At 29.3% G+C, this 17,810-nt stretch overlaps 2 protein-coding genes across 14 annotated transcripts; one reads left to right on the top strand and one right to left on the bottom strand.

Moving 5' to 3' along the window:
* Nucleotides 1-297: 297 nt before the first annotated feature.
* Nucleotides 298-13,141, bottom strand: Nc73EF (oxoglutarate dehydrogenase Nc73EF). 9 transcript variants are annotated; one of them, XM_012293999.2, is made up of 17 exons: nt 13,021-13,141; nt 10,864-11,118; nt 10,564-10,773; nt 7,696-7,798; nt 7,128-7,190; nt 5,819-6,074; nt 5,507-5,741; nt 5,242-5,421; nt 4,978-5,158; nt 4,611-4,891; nt 4,312-4,540; nt 3,940-4,218; nt 3,674-3,852; nt 3,158-3,592; nt 2,915-3,069; nt 2,294-2,431; nt 298-2,104 (listed from the first exon to the last, which is right to left on the bottom strand). In XM_012293999.2, exons 2-17 carry the CDS (start codon nt 11,110-11,112, stop codon nt 2,005-2,007), a joined length of 3,273 nt encoding a protein of 1,090 aa, XP_012149389.1. In that variant the 5' UTR covers nt 11,113-11,118; nt 13,021-13,141; the 3' UTR covers nt 298-2,004. The 9 variants fall into 9 exon arrangements, with proteins under 9 accessions (XP_012149389.1, XP_003706934.1, XP_012149391.1 ...); XM_003706886.3 differs by lacking the exons at nt 7,128-7,190; nt 7,696-7,798 and adding an exon at nt 9,133-9,253; XM_012294001.2 differs by lacking the exon at nt 2,294-2,431.
* A 221-nt stretch (nt 13,142-13,362) lies between these two features.
* LOC100877114 (uncharacterized) lies at nt 13,363-17,751 on the top strand. Of its 5 annotated transcripts, none has more exons than XM_012293986.2 (11): nt 13,366-13,927; nt 14,134-14,391; nt 14,481-14,698; nt 14,795-15,224; nt 15,282-15,576; nt 15,645-15,924; nt 15,989-16,333; nt 16,408-16,521; nt 16,599-16,711; nt 16,772-16,904; nt 16,980-17,115. In XM_012293986.2, the coding sequence occupies exons 1-11, from the start codon at nt 13,894-13,896 to the stop codon at nt 17,007-17,009; spliced, it is 2,250 nt and encodes a 749-aa protein (XP_012149376.2). In that variant the 5' UTR covers nt 13,366-13,893; the 3' UTR covers nt 17,010-17,115. The 5 variants fall into 5 exon arrangements, with proteins under 5 accessions (XP_012149377.2, XP_012149376.2, XP_076385163.1 ...); XM_076529048.1 differs by having other exon boundaries at nt 13,385-13,927; nt 14,795-15,086; nt 17,006-17,751; XM_012293983.2 differs by having other exon boundaries at nt 13,387-13,694; nt 17,006-17,751.
* The last annotated feature ends 59 nt before the right edge of the window (nt 17,752-17,810 follow it).

The following is a 17,810-nucleotide window of genomic DNA, read 5'->3' as shown; positions in this document are numbered from 1 at the left end:
CATTGTTTTGGTCCCATTGCTACGTTATCTGCTATTAAAAATTGTAGCTAATCTATCAGTTGTTATTTAATATTAAGACAATATACGCGATAAGAAAAGTAGAAAGGAAAATTGACAACTGAAAACGAGATAGTTCTGCTCACAGCGCCATTTATATGCTTACTGTGTTGACCCCAGGAGTAAGTAGACGATCTAACACTCTATGATGACGTGTATATGTCATACGGAGATGAAAGACCGGTGAAGTATTTATGGAGCTTGTGTGAAACTTGTTGGAGGAGAAAAATTATATTGCAATTAATATTTAACATAATTTAATTCTCAATAATAAGGTGTTACAATATTTTACTACAATTGTCAACATAGTCATACTAAATAAATTTCAATTTATTTTCACTAATAATTCCAATCTATCAATCTTTATTATTAAAGCATACACATATGTGTCATCGTTATTATGCATATAATAACAAGGTTGGAATAATAGTACCGCAGTTTGCATTGGACCACATTGCATCTATAATATTCTAGTAGGTTTTAAAGTATCATAATACTATTTTGTTTTGTACATACATTGAACAGGAGAAGATTGCAGTTCCAGTTGAAAATGATTTGACAAAACTGTCACTGTTACTCAAATATTTATCGATTGCGAATGTATCTAATCAAAATAGATATAATATTTTCCAATCAATGACACGGTACAATAAATATTCCATTCACAAAAATCCATCTTTCAAACGAACTGTATACAGAGAAGAATACAAATACTGTGCCTTCGCAGACTATGCAGCAACCAACGCTCACAGCTGACTCAAATAGAGTAATATTACAATATTTCTTTTCTGATCTAGACATTCACTAGTACTAGCAATTTATCTTTCACTCTTATCACTCTTTTTAAAAGGGTGAGTTTTTCGAAACCTTTCGAGGAGTAACATTACGACTCGATTTCGTTAACATCCTTTCTTATTACACTTACGAAAATCTACAGTTTCATATGCACGTTACGCAATCGAGCCTAATGCTACAACATATTTTCTTGTTTAATCTTACCAACCTACCAATCATTTAATTTTTTACAAAATATAGAGCAACGATAAAAAATTAAAGTGATTGGATGTCTTTCTGTACGACATAAGTAAACGAATAAAAAAATTGTCGTATGTCCCTCTTCGCCAGCCTCAAAAGGTTTTAATTCGAATTCCTATTTGTATAACTATCGACATATTTACGCTCTGCGTAAAATGTTGCATAAATTAAAAATAATACTTTCTTTTTAATCTTATACGATCCATAAAATTAGTTTATCGACATATTAACAAAATAAAGTACAAATATTTACGCGCAAATATTTTCATTCGATGTAAAAAGTAATTCCTGCGAAATTTACAAACCGAGTAATGAGTAAAATATGTTAGGAAGTATTATATTAATGTAATTTTCGTGTTTTTGCATATTTACAATGATAAAATATTTTTGTAAACTCAAACATACACCGGCCTCAACACGCAACTCACGTACTAACATAAATTATATATCACGTATTTAAAAAAAAAGATATAGAATCGCATTCAAACATTAAATAAGAATGAAATGCATACATTTACATAAATTACTCATTCAGCATATATGCATATGCGTTGCGGAGAAAGATTAAACGTTAGTGTACAATCATTTTATATTCGTTCATACATTTTTAACGAAATTTGCATTGAAATGAAATATTTCCGTCTGTTTTAATATCAAAAACAAAACCCATTCGAAAATCGAATAAAATAATATGGCATCGTGTAGTACAGAATAAAAAAGTCATTAAATAGGCTCGATCAAGAAAACATTTGCGCGTATAATAATTCTATAAATGAATCGGTAATGGAGAGACTATTCCAAGTTCTGATAATCTCTGCAAAGTTGCATGTAGAGCAGGACAAAAGATATGTAACAAATATAATGTGAGAAAATAAATAAAATGTGTGTTCTACATAGTGCTACGAAGGATAATTAAATATTAAAAGAATCATCGAGTAATTGTTTAAGTTCTTTAAGGTGCTGCATCTTGCTACCTGTTGCAGGTGAAGCTGCCGTTGGGCGACCAACGTATCTGAAACAAATAGAAAATTTATTAATCACCTACGAACTGTGTAACAAAAAGTAAAATCGTTTTACAACACCACACCTATAATCATGGAAATTTATAAATAAATTTAACGTTGCATAAAAATATATTCTCCAAAGTCATGACGTATATTCTAAGTATCCAAGCTATAGACATTACTGTAATTAACATTACCTCACTGTTCTCTGTTTAGGTTTAACAGATTCTATTGACTCCGACTCGGATTTGGTTGTTGTTGTTGGTTTAGTTGATGAAAACCAACCACTAAACCACCCTCCGCTATTTTCACCCTTGCACGACGTATTTCCGCCGCTGTAACATGGCCCATGTTTTTACTTTGTTTAACACAATATATGCGCAGATATTAATTACAGTTTGTGCGTAAATATATTGAACATTTGTGACATGTTTAAATCCATCAACATTTGATTACTTGCGCTATTGACATAACTATAATGACAAAGTGAAAAACATGGGCCATGTGAACAGCTAAATATACAAACTAAATATGTGAAAAACAAGTTCAACAACGAGAAATATGGCAAATAGAAAAACATGATTTTGAGTTTTGAATTCGAGCCTGGAAATTGTGCATCTGCATCGCGTGTAATAATGAGTCAGTTGTATAATAGTTATAAGTATAAAACAAAAACGTAAGCGATATATAACACGCCAATTACAATTACAAGAATTGCAGAAAATTTACTTAAGGGTGATAATAACTATTTTGGATAGTTACTATTTTTCGATTGTTGGAATGCTCAATTTGCAACATATGCTATATTTAATACTTACGATATACAACGAGTTCCATTAAGGGCTGTATGGAACCTGGGTTGTACGTATGTCCACGCACCCTGATTTTTGTGTTCTTCTTGAGCCCATATTAGTTCTGCATTTTGATACTTAGCAGCTTCCTTCTTGACTATGTCATACGGGAAAGGTGAAATCTACGAAAAAAGGATGATATTAAACAAAAAGTTGGTTAATAAAACGAAAATCAACAAACAGGATGAAACTATTTGCAAAATCATCTACCTGCTCAACTCTCGCAATGGCGACTTTATCATCCAATTGCTTCTCCGCGCGTGCTTTCTTCAAATCATAGTAAACCTTGCCAGAACAGAAAATCACTCTCTTAACGTTATTAGGATTTTGAGCAGCTACACCTTCTTCTGGTATCACTCTAAGGAACTCCGTATCCTCCAACATCAAGTCGAAACTGGATTTTGCTTCTGGATGACGGAGCAACGATTTTGGTGTCATCAAAATCAATGGTTTTCTGAATGGTAATGCGATTTGTCTCCTTAGGATATGGAAATAATTTGCAGGTGTACTGCAATTAGCCACGATCCAATTGATGTCGTGCAACTGACGTACAGCGAATTCTTCACTTTCTGGAGGGAAATAATCTGGATCATCGGCAGACATTTGCAAGAAGCGCTCTAGACGAGCACTCGAATGTTCCGGTCCCTACAAACACATTGTCATTTAATTAATTAAACAATAACAAACAATAAAAATTTAGAAGTGTTATATTTAAAATTAATTTACCATTCCTTCAAGTCCATGAGGTTGCAGCATAACAAGACCAGATTGACGCACCCATTTAGCTTGTCCACTGCTTATGAATTGATCAATTATACATTGTGCAGTATTGTTAAAATCACCAAACTGTGCTTCCCAACATACTAGTGCGTTTGGATTTGTCATAGAGTAACCTAATTCAAATCCTGAGAATTTAAAAGAAATATTTTTGTTACTTACATTTGTCAAAACGTAAATACAATGTTGCTATAGAAAATTTCATGTTACAGTACCAAGAACACCAAATTCAGATAGAGAACTGTTGCACACTGTGTACGGGGCTTGATCTGGATAAAGGTAACACAATGGTCTGTATGTAGCCTTGTCTACGGTTTGATGATGAAGTACATGATGTCTGTGTGAGAAAGTTCCTCTCTCTACATCCTGACCCGACAATCTAACGTGAATGCCTTCTTTAAGTAGAGAACCGAAAGCCATAGCTTCTCCAAGGGCCCAATCCACTGTTCGAGCTTCGATCATTTCCATACGAGATTTCAAAATACGTTCGATACCTATAAAACATTTGTCAATTTATAGAAATTATATATTATGTCATATATAATACTTTAAATCACTGATTCGTTATTTAATAACAGAATTGTTACCTTTATGAATGACAAATTCCGCCGCATTAGGAGGTGGTGAGGAGAATTTCTTTCCAATATGAATAAGCGTGTCTTCCTTGATACCGGTAGGAGATACTTTTAATGGGTCTTTTCCTTCAAAGAAACCGGACCATGGAGAATCTAACCAATCCTTATACTTAATATGCGTTTCTTGTCTAGCATTAGTATATGCTTCTTCGCAGATTTTCTCGTATTTGTCTTTGACGTCCTTTAATATAATATCGCTATAATTAGTTGAACATACATTTATTCATTAAAATATTTTTTCCCTTCTTTACCTTAACTTCTTCCGGAGTAACGACACCATCACCAATAAGGCTTTTAGCATATTTATCCAAAACTGGTGGAGTATTTCTGATCTTACGATACATTAAAGGCTGTGTAAACATGGGTTCATCGATTTCATTGTGACCATTTCGCCTATACGACACAATATCAATGACAACATCTTTATGAAAGGTTGCTCTCCATTCAGCAGCAACTTTGCAAACATGCATCACCGCCTCGGGATCATCAGAATTAACGTGGAAAATAGGTGCGTTCACTACTCTTGCAACGTCTTCATAAATAAAAATATTAAATATCATTATATCAAATATTTAAACGCAAAAATATTTATTTCAATATATGCGATTAATAACTCACCAGTGCAGTACGGGGACGATCGTGAATGTCTTGGATCAGTGGTGAATCCAATTTGATTATTCACCACAATGTGGATAGTACCATGAGTTGTATAATCGGGTAAGTCTGACAAGTGCATCGTTTCAAACACAATACCTTGTCCACAAAATGCAGCATCACCGTGCAGAAGAATAGACATGACCTATTATACGAATTTCAAAATTAAAGTTTCAAAAACATCGTATTCGTTTTTTTAATTACATAAAATATTTCATATATGCTTACTTTCTTGCCTTCGCCATCACCACGATAAAATTGTTCCGCACGAGTTTTTCCTTGTACTACTGGATCAACGGCTTCCAAATGAGATGGATTTGCAACAACGGCTAAACGAATATTCTTATTTGTTACTCGATTTAGCCGCTCAATGTAGGTACCTAAATGATATTTAACGTCGCCAGAACCCTGAATTGTAACAAGGAAATAAAATCATACGTCAATTACATGTAATGTAGAAAAAAAAAGTAAACAAAAAGCTTGGTATACTTACATCATCAGCTGCTTCAAGAGCGGCAAATTGTGTGAATATTTGACTTAAAGGTTTGCGACAAACATTAGCAAGTACGTTCAACCGACCACGATGAGGCATACCCATTACAACAGACTCAACACCTAGTTCGGTAGATTTGTCGATTACTTGTTTCATGGCAGGAATCAAAATTTCAGCTCCCTCTAATCCAAATCTTTTCTCGGATGACCATTTACGTGCAAGGAATGCTTCAAATCTGAAGCAAAAATTCAATGCATAAATGTAATAGCCTTATCAAATATCTAGATTGCAAAAATTCGATATTTTATATACCCAGTAGCACGAGTTAATCTAGCCAAGATAAGTCTTCTTTCGTCGTTCGTCATCTCCATAATTCCTGGGGTCTCCATTTTTTGTCGAATCCAGTTGCATTGTTCCAAAGAATTGATGAACATAAATTCTATTCCAATGTGACCACAATAAGCAGCTTCTAATCTTCTCAAAATTTCTCGAAGGGGTAATGATTTTTCTTTACCCCCAATAAAAGTGGTGGACGGCAACTTGAACATACGATCCATGTCCGACTCCTCTGCAGAAATTAAACAATAAAATATTTATTTATTCTTCATAGAAATAGATAATAAAATATGAAAATACCAATTCCAAAATCATTGTAATGGAGAATAGTAAATTCAGATACAAATAACTTGAAACAGATGTAATCTTTATTATACTTATAATAATTATAGCATCTAGTTATACTACGAACACATAATAGTATTAAATATTTGACTAGTTATGAATAATGTATACTGCATATAATATTTTTTTCTTCGTTTTTATTAATATATATTTCATTTCTTTTTTGAACTGATACTGAAAATGTAAGTTTTATACGGAGTAAAAAAACTACAAAGACTTGACACAGTGTAAAATTATACAAATAGCTGTTATATGTAATTAACTGCACTTTAAAACTGGAAGACACTTTGGATATACATTTGTCTTACGCATATTTTAATAATGTTATTTAGCACACTGCATATACATGCATAGTATCTTAAACAATCGTTAGATACTTATAAACAAACCTCCTCCATACTATATGAAAGAGCATAAATGAACGAAAAGTGAAAAAAAAAAAAAAAAGAATTTTTAAAATAAAGCTTAAATGAAATCAACCATCAATATAAAATAATGAGAGAACTGTTTAACAGATAGAAAAATACAAAACAAAATATGAAGACATAAAAATTTAAACATTTAAATGAATGTTTACTAAACAACTAGAAAGCCAAAAGGAAAATTTAAAGAAATAAAAAAATATATACCTTATAGAGTTGTAACTATTGTTATATTATTATCTATGAACGGTAATGATAATGATATCATCTGCTTACTATACCTCCTCCAATTCTTCCAAAAGATGCTTAAGGATTATTCCTGACACAAACATATTTACAGCAAAATATAGCACTCTTTAATCAATATTTATGCAAAAAACCCAAGCACCTCTACAGTTTACCTACAATACCAATATTTACGTGATCCCATATTGAACCAGCACCTCCCTAAGATACTAACATTTCACCAGAAATTATAAGCTATTCAAATTCCCATTTGAATCATAATTTTTACATACTTTTCATTAGTGCAGCTACTCGGTATTGTAGTTCCTGTGAGTAAGTAGTACGTGCTCTGTTTCCTGTGGACATCAGACTTGAACTAAATATTTAATTTAATGAACAAAATCTTTCATTCAAATTTTATTAAAACGAAACTTTAATTTTTCACATAAAGCCTTTAGTTTTTACCTTAATGACCATTAAACTACTTATTTTAGAGTTCACATCTATTCATTTTAAATAGCTATTTTCGTAATTTCATTGAAACTCAAAGTGTTATTTTTTTCTGTACTTGAAATACTTTGTGTCCAGGAAAAGGATGTGGTGAATAATAATTATTAATGACAAAAATAAAAATAGTAATAGCAAATGTTATATTATAATAAAAGTCGCAATTAATGAATAATAATTTATATAAATACTCGCAAAAATATATAAAATAAATAAGAAAGATATTTAATGTTTGTTCCTAACAGCATGATTTTTAAAAAATGTCTTTAATGTATTTAAAAGTCTAGTTTAAATTACGTCGCACAGAATCATTATATTTCGAACTGATACTGAGACGCGTTCGTTTGGGCTTACCAAATGAATAATGATTATAGAGCAACTCTTGCGGATGTCTATCATCAAGATCGGCGCTGTTGATGCCAAGTGGATCCAATTTAGCAATATGATGACCACGAATCTGTCAATTTAATGCCACATTCATACGAACCAAATAGTTTTTAATTCTTCAAACTTATTAATTCAATACATATATTAAGATGTATTACTGTGATGGATGTTTATGTACTTATTTATAAATTTACTAATATCTATATTACATAAAGAAAAAAGAGAAAAAATAGTACTAAAACATTGCATCACATACATCACAGTAACTGAAAGCAAACATGTCATAAAAATTAACATTTGTTAATGTTAGTACTTTAATAATTAAAGCATGTTGTTGTTACATATATGCTTTTCGTTGTTATTATTTTTTACAAGGTTAAAGCTAAAAATATTTAATTATCTGTTACTTTATAATTCTATTGAAATATTGAATAAAACAAATACAAATGGAAACATCCTTCGACAGATAATATTATATGAACACAATATACTGTATGAATAAAATAAATAATAGGTTGTTCCAGAAACACACATTCCAAGTTTTAAACACACAGAAGCAAAGCTAAAGACACTATTTGCAAACATGCAAAGCAAAAGTTTCTAAATGTATTTTCTTACCTTGAATATCTTTATTTATACATTGAAGATATACCATAAGTGGGTAGTACATTGACTACAGAATAGCGGAATGAAAATTATATTTATAAAATTTAAATTCTCTTGATACATACATACATACATATGTACCAATATGATAATACGAATTATAAAATATAAATCATTAAATATTCCTATTCTTTCCTGAAGAAAACATTTTCAGTATCAGTAAAAATTATCATGGAATCATATTCCTCCTGGTATTCTAAATATGTAAAGCGTGTTTTTGCTTTCCATTGATTAACAAGAAATCGCGCTTGCTTAATTTTGTAAAACAAGTTGTCTTAATTATTTAAACAACATTTTACATAATGCTAAATCAACAGTTATAATAGTTTAAAAAACAAAAATTTTGAATTCAGAAAAGTGTTGAAGATTAAAGAAATTTACTTACATAATATATAAAGAATTTTAATTTCTGATTAGATTTAATCGATTTAACTTCTTTACAAATCAAAAGAGGAAAGATACAAAAAAAGATAAGAAGGGATTTATGTATATGATAAAGATCATGATATTTACATATACAGAGTGAAGTATAACATCTCATCAGATAAAAGTATGTTAAAAGAGCTTGATCAGTATGAAGTTATCAATATTCGTATGAATTTTAATAATGCACAAAAATTGAATATTATTATATATGACTATCATGTTTTCAATAGTGCTTTTGTATACCTTTACCGAATGACACACATGAAACTTAATGAAAATAGTTTAAGGAATTAGTTTGGAAAGAAGCCTTACCAAGCATGTATTGCCGCAGAACCTGTTCTGGAGACCCCTTGCGGGCTGCATAATGTGTATGTACCAGGTCTGTTTGCATGATACCCAGTGGGTCCAGATCAGCAACTAAATGACCTCGAGCCTATATGTCAATGAATAATTCCAAAAGGACCCCAATGTTTATCAATTTTTCTACATAAAAAACTACCATACATCACAACATCACAAAGATGTAACACTGTTCACAAAAATGCAATTAATAGCTTTTTTTTTATACCCAACCATAAGCTTCTTCTGTATATTGGAACCTAAATGTTACAAAATTTCTTTTGTACATAAAATATTTTATCTCAAAAATAAAATTTTGCTTTCATTAACTGAACTGAAAAAAATTATTGTGACCAACCCTTAAAAAATTTTGTATTTTTGTTAAAATAATATATAAACAAATTAACAATGAACAAATATATAATTTACATTACAAATTACAGAACTCTAACACTTATTTGCAGAACATGCTTAAGGCAACAAATGCAATGTGTACAATAATGAAGGAAGATATACATGGTGTCCCAGCTGAAGTGTACTACTTGTAGACTTTAGGTTCTCCATACTAAAAAAAATCGATAAATTCTTTACCATTTTCCCGAGATATGAACGATTGCAAATTGGGTATTCCAAGTCTTATATGTATATATGCCTTAGACATAGATAATCGACATTATACTGTGTGCAGTCAGAAAAGTGTACACATTGACAAGTACATGCACAAAATAATACGAAGAACCTATAGTCTGAAAGTTATATACTTTAACTGAAATACTGTGTATAAATTTCTTAAATATGATCTGACATAATTAACTTAGGTTGAAAATATTTACTTTTTTCATGATAGTACCAGATGAAAAATTAATGATAAATTATTATTTCATGATACACATGATATCCCGTAGTGATATAGTTTCAACATCAATTTCCATGTCCTAAATTTTATAATTTTTTTTCTTTAACGCATAAAAATAATGGACATAAATATAATTCTAACTTAAGCAGAATTTAGGTCACAGAGATTGGAAAGAAACTTTTATTTAATGTCACATGCAATATGATAACAGAATCTTCCCTTCAACATAATACATACACACAATGTTTCTAGAACACATGCTATAAAGTTTCAGTATAAAATGATTATTTGAAATAAAATTTATTAAACATTCAAATAGAAAAAAGAATAATATGGAACAACCATAGATATAAAATATTACATTATGTGATCTGTTTTAATCTTAACAAAATAAAAAAGAAAAAAATAATATTTCATCTAAACATTTAATAAGCATACATAAAAAGATATGCTTAAGATTTTTATTATTTGTAAAAAACATAGTGTTTTATTAGAACATAAATGTAACTATTTCTTTATTTTACAAATAGACTGCAAAGTATTCATACCTGGTAAGAACGAATAATAGCTTGCACAGCCAGATGGTCGTCAATTATTTTCTCATTAACAGGTATTTGACTCAACTGAGACCCACCGCCAAGAGGTAACAGCGCTCCTAATGGTATCTGGTTAGGACTTGGAGCAAGAGATGGAGGAGCCTGATAAGCAAGGCCTGGTGGAGCTCCAGCAGTACTACTACGAAAAAATGAATCCCAAGACTACAACAATAAATAAAAGTAATAAAAATATGTTTTATATATTTATGTAGTTATGTATCATATAAATTTATCATATAATTTATTACTAACCACATGTACACTATGGGGATCTTGCAACCACGCATTATACATTTCTTCTACGTAAGAACTGGAATTGCCATTGAGAAAAGGTTCTGTGGCTACACGGCTGTTGTACTTTCTGATTGATTCAGTAACCACCCCCTGTGTGGTCCTAGTCAGGGGGTGGCTCCGTACCAACCATGATGCAAACCTTTCTGGCCTGCACATGTGTGGTGCCAAAGGGGCCAACGAGCTGAATACTGTCCTTGCTTTATACATTTTTACCTACAACAAAAAATAAAATATTATATCATATATTTACTCTGTAAATAATTTTTTTTTTCAAACAGGATTATATATTAAATACAAATACAAATGCCTATTCATAAACTTTTTCCTTCTAATTATGAATAATTACTTCTGCAAAATTATGCAATATTTAAAATACCCTTTATAACTTTCAAAACAATTTCATTATGAAATCTTTCTGCAAATCTAGTTAATCTATTTTTAAAAAAATATTTTTAAATTTACTTTTAATTTTAATTCTAGATGTAAGTTGCTCAATCATATAAAATGTGCCAACTCTAAAACTTAATACATGATGAAATCAATCAATCTATATATTATTTATGCTACATATAAATATGGGAAACAAATAAATATCACCTCTTTAACTACCAAATATGAAAACCAGTTAAAATACTGCAAATTTTCTAAAAATATTTCTTTAGAATATTAATCCACTAATTAGAAACTATTTAAATAATATGATTTTAATACGTAAGCATTACGATATTTTAAATATTAAAATATCAGAGGATTGCTCAAGAAGTTGGCAAACATCCAAAGTACATATACTAATATCAGGACATATAAAAAACACATTGAATGACTGGAAATTTGTTACAAAAGAAACTTAAACATACTTCTTCGCTAAAATTAGAATAAACAAAGAATTAAAATATTCCATGACAAAATTTAAAATATACAACATAGTAATGTTAAAATACCTCCACACAAACATCTGAATAAAAAATGATATGTTAATGTCATTATAATGCAGACTAGTCTGCGCAAATAGTCTATCGTAATGAATGACTAATGTATGACTGATAAGCTAACCAGCCAGTCAAAACACATAAGGGGAATTCACGATAAATTTTCTGTGTTAATTTTCCTTGTCACTTAAGACAATATAGATAAAACATATAAATTGTATCATAATTTACAATATCAATATCTCGATGTCGTTATAAATTTACAATACATGAAATAATTGCGATATGTTGTTGTGTAATTTAATTTAAAAGTAACACAAAAACGTTCGTGTTAATTACGATATATATATATGATAACAAATTATCAATTATTACAACATGTTTCAAGCAGTCACTGACATATCTGTTGGGAACTACAAAAATTTCTATAAAACCCTATGAAGTAAATAATAGTAATTATTTTAATGCGTATTAAAAAGTTGACCTAATTTTCACTAACCTTTTCCGCATTACGGATTTCATAAAAACGGAATATGAATCATATAAGCTTATACCTTTAAAGGTATATCTGAAATAATTTTGTGAAAGATTTTGTATATGGAAATAATAAAAAAAAGCCTACTGAAATAAATTATAAATTTTTGAAACACTAAAATAAGTAACAATGTCAATGAGACAGTGTCAGAATCATGTGACATTTGTCCGAAAATTGTGTTTAAACGTCAGTTCTCATGCATTTACCTATTTACGCGACATACGAACAAATTTAAAATATCAAATAAATATCAAATAATTATAATGATTTCACAATTGCATGTAAGCGCACATGTGTGTAGAAATATAATTTCCAGTCATATAAAACCAAAATATAGATATTTTATTATATCGCGAAAGATGTTTCAATATTTTGGAAGAATACCAATATACGAAAAGTTTTCAAATTTACAAAGATTTTAACTTTTCTAAAAATACAGAAAATACAATTGCATTTATTGAGTCAGGTGACTATTTTTGTCTGGTGCAACAATTTTACGTAATCGGAAGCATTTCGTCAAATAAAAATAATACTTGTTATTAAAACTGGTTTTTTTAGACATCAACTAATAATTATTCATAGGAATACTAATTAATTTTTCGATATCTCATGAATAAAAATTAAGTATGAAAGAAGAAGAAATTTTCGTACCTGATGTTAACACGACAATGACAGGCCGTCCACCATTTACAACTCCAAGTAGACTGAACTACGTCTTCTTTAAAATACATTCGAGGAACAGACATCAGCGCACCTAACGTCAAAATATTGCAAATCAGTGACATAACAATTCAATTTAACGGGTGTTACATTCTTTAGCTTTTCTTTCTATTAATTATTTTTATTATTATCTAATTTTTTTACTTACTACACGTAAATGTAGCTTTTATTAAATTGTACCTTATTTTATGGTCATCTGTTTTCGAAAGAAGTCTTATTTTCGATTTGTTCAGAAGTAGTTTTCATTTCTACCTAATGCAAAATGCTTCATGGTTAACTTTTAAAATTTCAAAATACTCTTTGGAAACTTTAAATATAATATTCGGATTCGTACTTTTTAGTAATATGCTTGCATAAATTTTCTTAAAATTTATATTATATAAAACTTATGTTTACGATAATGATTTATATGAAACAATTTCATGAAAATTTGAAAAGAAGTTAAGAAACATGTTCATGATGATAATATTGATTATAGAAAATTTTACTTTAGGGCACAAGAAAGTTATTAGTTATTGTTTGTATAAAATAATGTCTGATGCTTTGAAATAAAGTTTAATTCGATATTCTTTTGATGAAAGAAGAACGGTTCAGAAACAAAACATGTACGAGTAAAAATGTAATCGCTAAATAATAAACATATAACCTGCGATTTCTTGTTTTGTGAATTTTTATAGATTTTTTAGTCTTATATTATTATAAATTTCTTTTATTCGTTTCACAATTCTCAACTTTTATTATTAATTTTACTTATGACGATTATTTCAAATCGAGATATAAATATTAATCAATGGAAACAAGAACATGGATGTTAGTCGTAAAAAGAAACATTATACAGGTACTAATATGTATATTTACTAATTTTTAATAATTTATACTTTACACATATAGTAACAAGCTAGCTGTTTACATAGTTACTCATACAGTAAATATTTAAATACTTTATATCATAACATATTTGGCATATTATTTAGCTTTTACAATTGTTTTTATCTCTAATAAATCTAATGGCAATTTAATTACATTCTGTTTAAATTTTGTTAGATTTGAGAAATGTAAAGCAATGGTTACATTCTACAAAAACAAGATGTGATTCTTTAAAATCTCACATGGAATATATGAAAATGTTATATCATGATATTCCACAAATAGAAAAAACTGATAAAACAGTAGATAATCAGGACTTTCAGAATGTCAAGACAGAGATTTCTGACAATGAAATTACAGTTTCAAAACAGATGGACATTAACGATGTCTCAGAAGAGTTTCGTGATGTTTCATGTATTTCTACAAATGATGATGGTACAATGATATATTTAATATCACTTATTATTCCATGTTCTTTTGCTACAAGCTAATTAAAATGAATCTATGAGTATGTTATATTGCAGATAATAATCAGAAGCATGAATCATGTTCAAGTTCCAATTTAAAAAACATAATATCAAAAATTAATGTGCAGTATAAACAAGACGAGAACGTAAAAAGTTCAAACTTACAAAAGGAAACAGAAGTTGACTTATATGCAGATTTACCTACAACCTATGATGTACCGCATAACGTACAAATTGAATCAAGACCATTGTCACCAATTCCCAAAGAAAATATGGTAGTAAACATTGTATTTATATATGTTGAATATGTTTAATGTATGCTCTGAAAGCAATATCCTTCGTAATTATACTTGCAAAAATATTATTGACAGTATAGAGAGCAAAATCATATTTTGCATTGTCCGTATCAAAAGGATTTAGCACAGCATTCTACGAAATTAGTGGAAGATGTTAGTAACTCGAAAAAATTATTTGAACAACTAATTTTGGATACACAGAATGAACACTTACTTCAAGAATTATCTTCTGCAAGAAATAATTTTAAATTAAATATTTCCGGAAGCGTGAAAGACGGGTCTTTAGGTAGAAATAAAATTTCCTCAAAAATTGAGAAGAACAGTAAATCAATTCCTTCTGCAGTATCAAGTAAAAAAGGTTCCTCGTGTAAGTTAGACAATATTGTTTCGTTAAAACTTAAAAAGCGGAGAAGAAAAATACATTGCTCTAATTCCAAAAGTACTGTGACCACAAGAGATACTAATTTTCTAGGAAGAAAAGATGCAAAAAGGCGTAAACAGAAAAGTATGCTCTAAAAATAGACATTTAAGAATTTTATACTGATTTTTGTTTTTATTTTAGATAATACGAATAATAATCATTCAGGCAAATCTCAGCAGACTTCTAATGATGTAGTAGAAATTTACCATAATAGAGCAGCCACGGGTGGTAGCACTTGTGTTATTTCTAAAAAACATTCTAAACTTAATCGTCACATGAACTATATTAACGTATTATCCTCAGTTACAAACGAACAAAAAAGTCTGAATGTGAAACCAAGATATGAAGATGGTGACTATCAATGCAATTATAATATTGATGAAAATAGTCAGAAAAATAATTCTCAGAAACAATATATATCTAAAGCTGAAAAGGAGTAAGCTTTTACAATGATAATTATAAATGTAATAAATTTATATGTTTTATGAATATTTTTACTTTTAGAGACAGAACAAATATTTCAGATAGAAATTGTGATCTTGAAGTTTCAATGACTCCGTCGTATGCTATGGAAAAATGCAATTTACATCAATATGAGCATTCAGCTTTGCAAGCATCATATTGTGGTCCGTTAATTACACATAATTATGAAATGCCAACATTGGCTTCAAAATTAAAAAGAGCAAATCGCTCATATTTTAGCAGATTCAATTTCAGAAATATACCCTTTGTAGTTGGTACATCTGTTACTCCGAGTCATAATTTAGGTTTAAATATTCAGCAAGTATGTTCCAAAATATAATAAGAATAAACAATACATTGCTACAATCATTCTTCCTATTTGAAAGGTTTTAAGTATAATGAAAACAAAGCAACCTACAATAAATGGAATCACTCCACTTCTTATTCGTAAAGTTAGCAAGGGCATGAAACCTGTATCTACGCTAATGGAGCAAATGAATGAATACAGTAAATTATCTCGCATAAATTCTCACGTAAATGGTATACATATGCAAAATAAAAGTTTATTTATAAATCGAGATAACAATTTCTTGGAAAATGAAAGTGTATCTTCAAAATATGATAAAAAGAGATTAAATGCAAATTTAAAATCACCTATAAAAGAATATCAAAATATACGAGAAATGATTAAAGGATATGCAAATATGTACGAAAATTATCATAAAAGAAAGGTATATTTTAAACAAAAATATACTGCTAAACGTGTTTTTGGCTTTCACACGTAATAAAAGTTTATTACTTTCAGGATACTAAATCAGAAAATCAATTAAATACAATCAGTAGCACGCAAATATTGCAAACTACAGATAATGCTAAAATATTAAAACTATTTGCATCCCAACAGAATATAAAGTTAGAAGTAAGTATTCTGGTAATGCAAGCAATACTTTATTACATAATGTGTTATAAAAGATTAAATTGCTAAAAAAATTACAGAAAAATGTACAAGATAAGCAAGCTTGTAACGCTTTGTCAGATGACTGTAACAGTTCAAAAGGAATACGAGAAGTTTTAATTCATCTTCATGATCAGTTTGAAGAACTGAATATGTGAGTTATATCAATTATTACCTTCGGTACTCTTATGATACTTACTTATTAATTTGTTAGAAAATATGAAAAATTGCAAGCTAAGACAAAAGGATCTAACAATAAAGAACTAGAAGAAGAGATAGTAAGTCTTGAGAAAGAATTGAATACCAAAGAAGATGAGATAAATGCTGTAATCAATTTATATAAAGAAGTAAAATGACCTTAATACTTTAAATTAAATTATACATGATAAAGTCTATAAATCTATAATGTAACTATATATTAGGATTGTCTTTTTTTTGTCGTTATTAGGTAATGGTGTTGAAACGTCAAATGAAATTACTGCAGGAAAAAAATAGTTACATTTGTATATCAAGTGAAATCCCGCTTCAGTCAAAGAAAACACATTCGACTATGCCGTTTACGTTAACTAAATCGGATGGAATAAACGACCGTCAAAAATTTTATCACAAACGAGGAAGTAGCGTTATTTCAACGAGAGAACCAACTTCAATACGATTAGCGGGACTTTTACGACAAATTCAAACGTTTCAGAGACAATTAAAACTATCGTCGTAATGAAATATCATGTCTTCAAATCTAATTCAAAATAACTGGAAGGCAACATGTACATTACTATCGCATATGATCAGCATGAGTGTAGCTCAAAATTTTATAAAATTAGGAAATACAAAATATGAGGTAAATAAAAGTTGTAATGTCTTATTCAATGTATACTTTCATAGCAAAAGTATTTTCCATACTGTATTTTGTGATATTTGCGATTCAAAAAAGAACATAATCAGAACTTGAATTACAAATGCCTGGGAATTTCATTAGGATTATTTTCTGTAATAAACACAATATTTTTAATGGATCATACTCTCTTTTTTTATTCGATTCTGCGTGCTACTTCTTATAATAATAATTTGTATGTGTGTATGATTTTACATATTTTAAGTATGCAACTGATGGTACCTATACGTACTGTGTACATGTATGCACATAACCACATGTTTATAAACGCCGGAAACAATTAAAATTTTACTGTACATAAATTATTTTCCATTTCTTTGTTACTGCCAGTTTGTATGTATCTATATTTAATATGCATATA

This window comes from Megachile rotundata, chromosome 2, assembly GCF_050947335.1.
Source record: "Megachile rotundata isolate GNS110a chromosome 2, iyMegRotu1, whole genome shotgun sequence".
Taxonomy (NCBI): Eukaryota; Metazoa; Arthropoda; class Insecta; order Hymenoptera; family Megachilidae; genus Megachile; species Megachile rotundata.
This window is presented reverse-complemented; position numbering and strand designations above follow the sequence as displayed.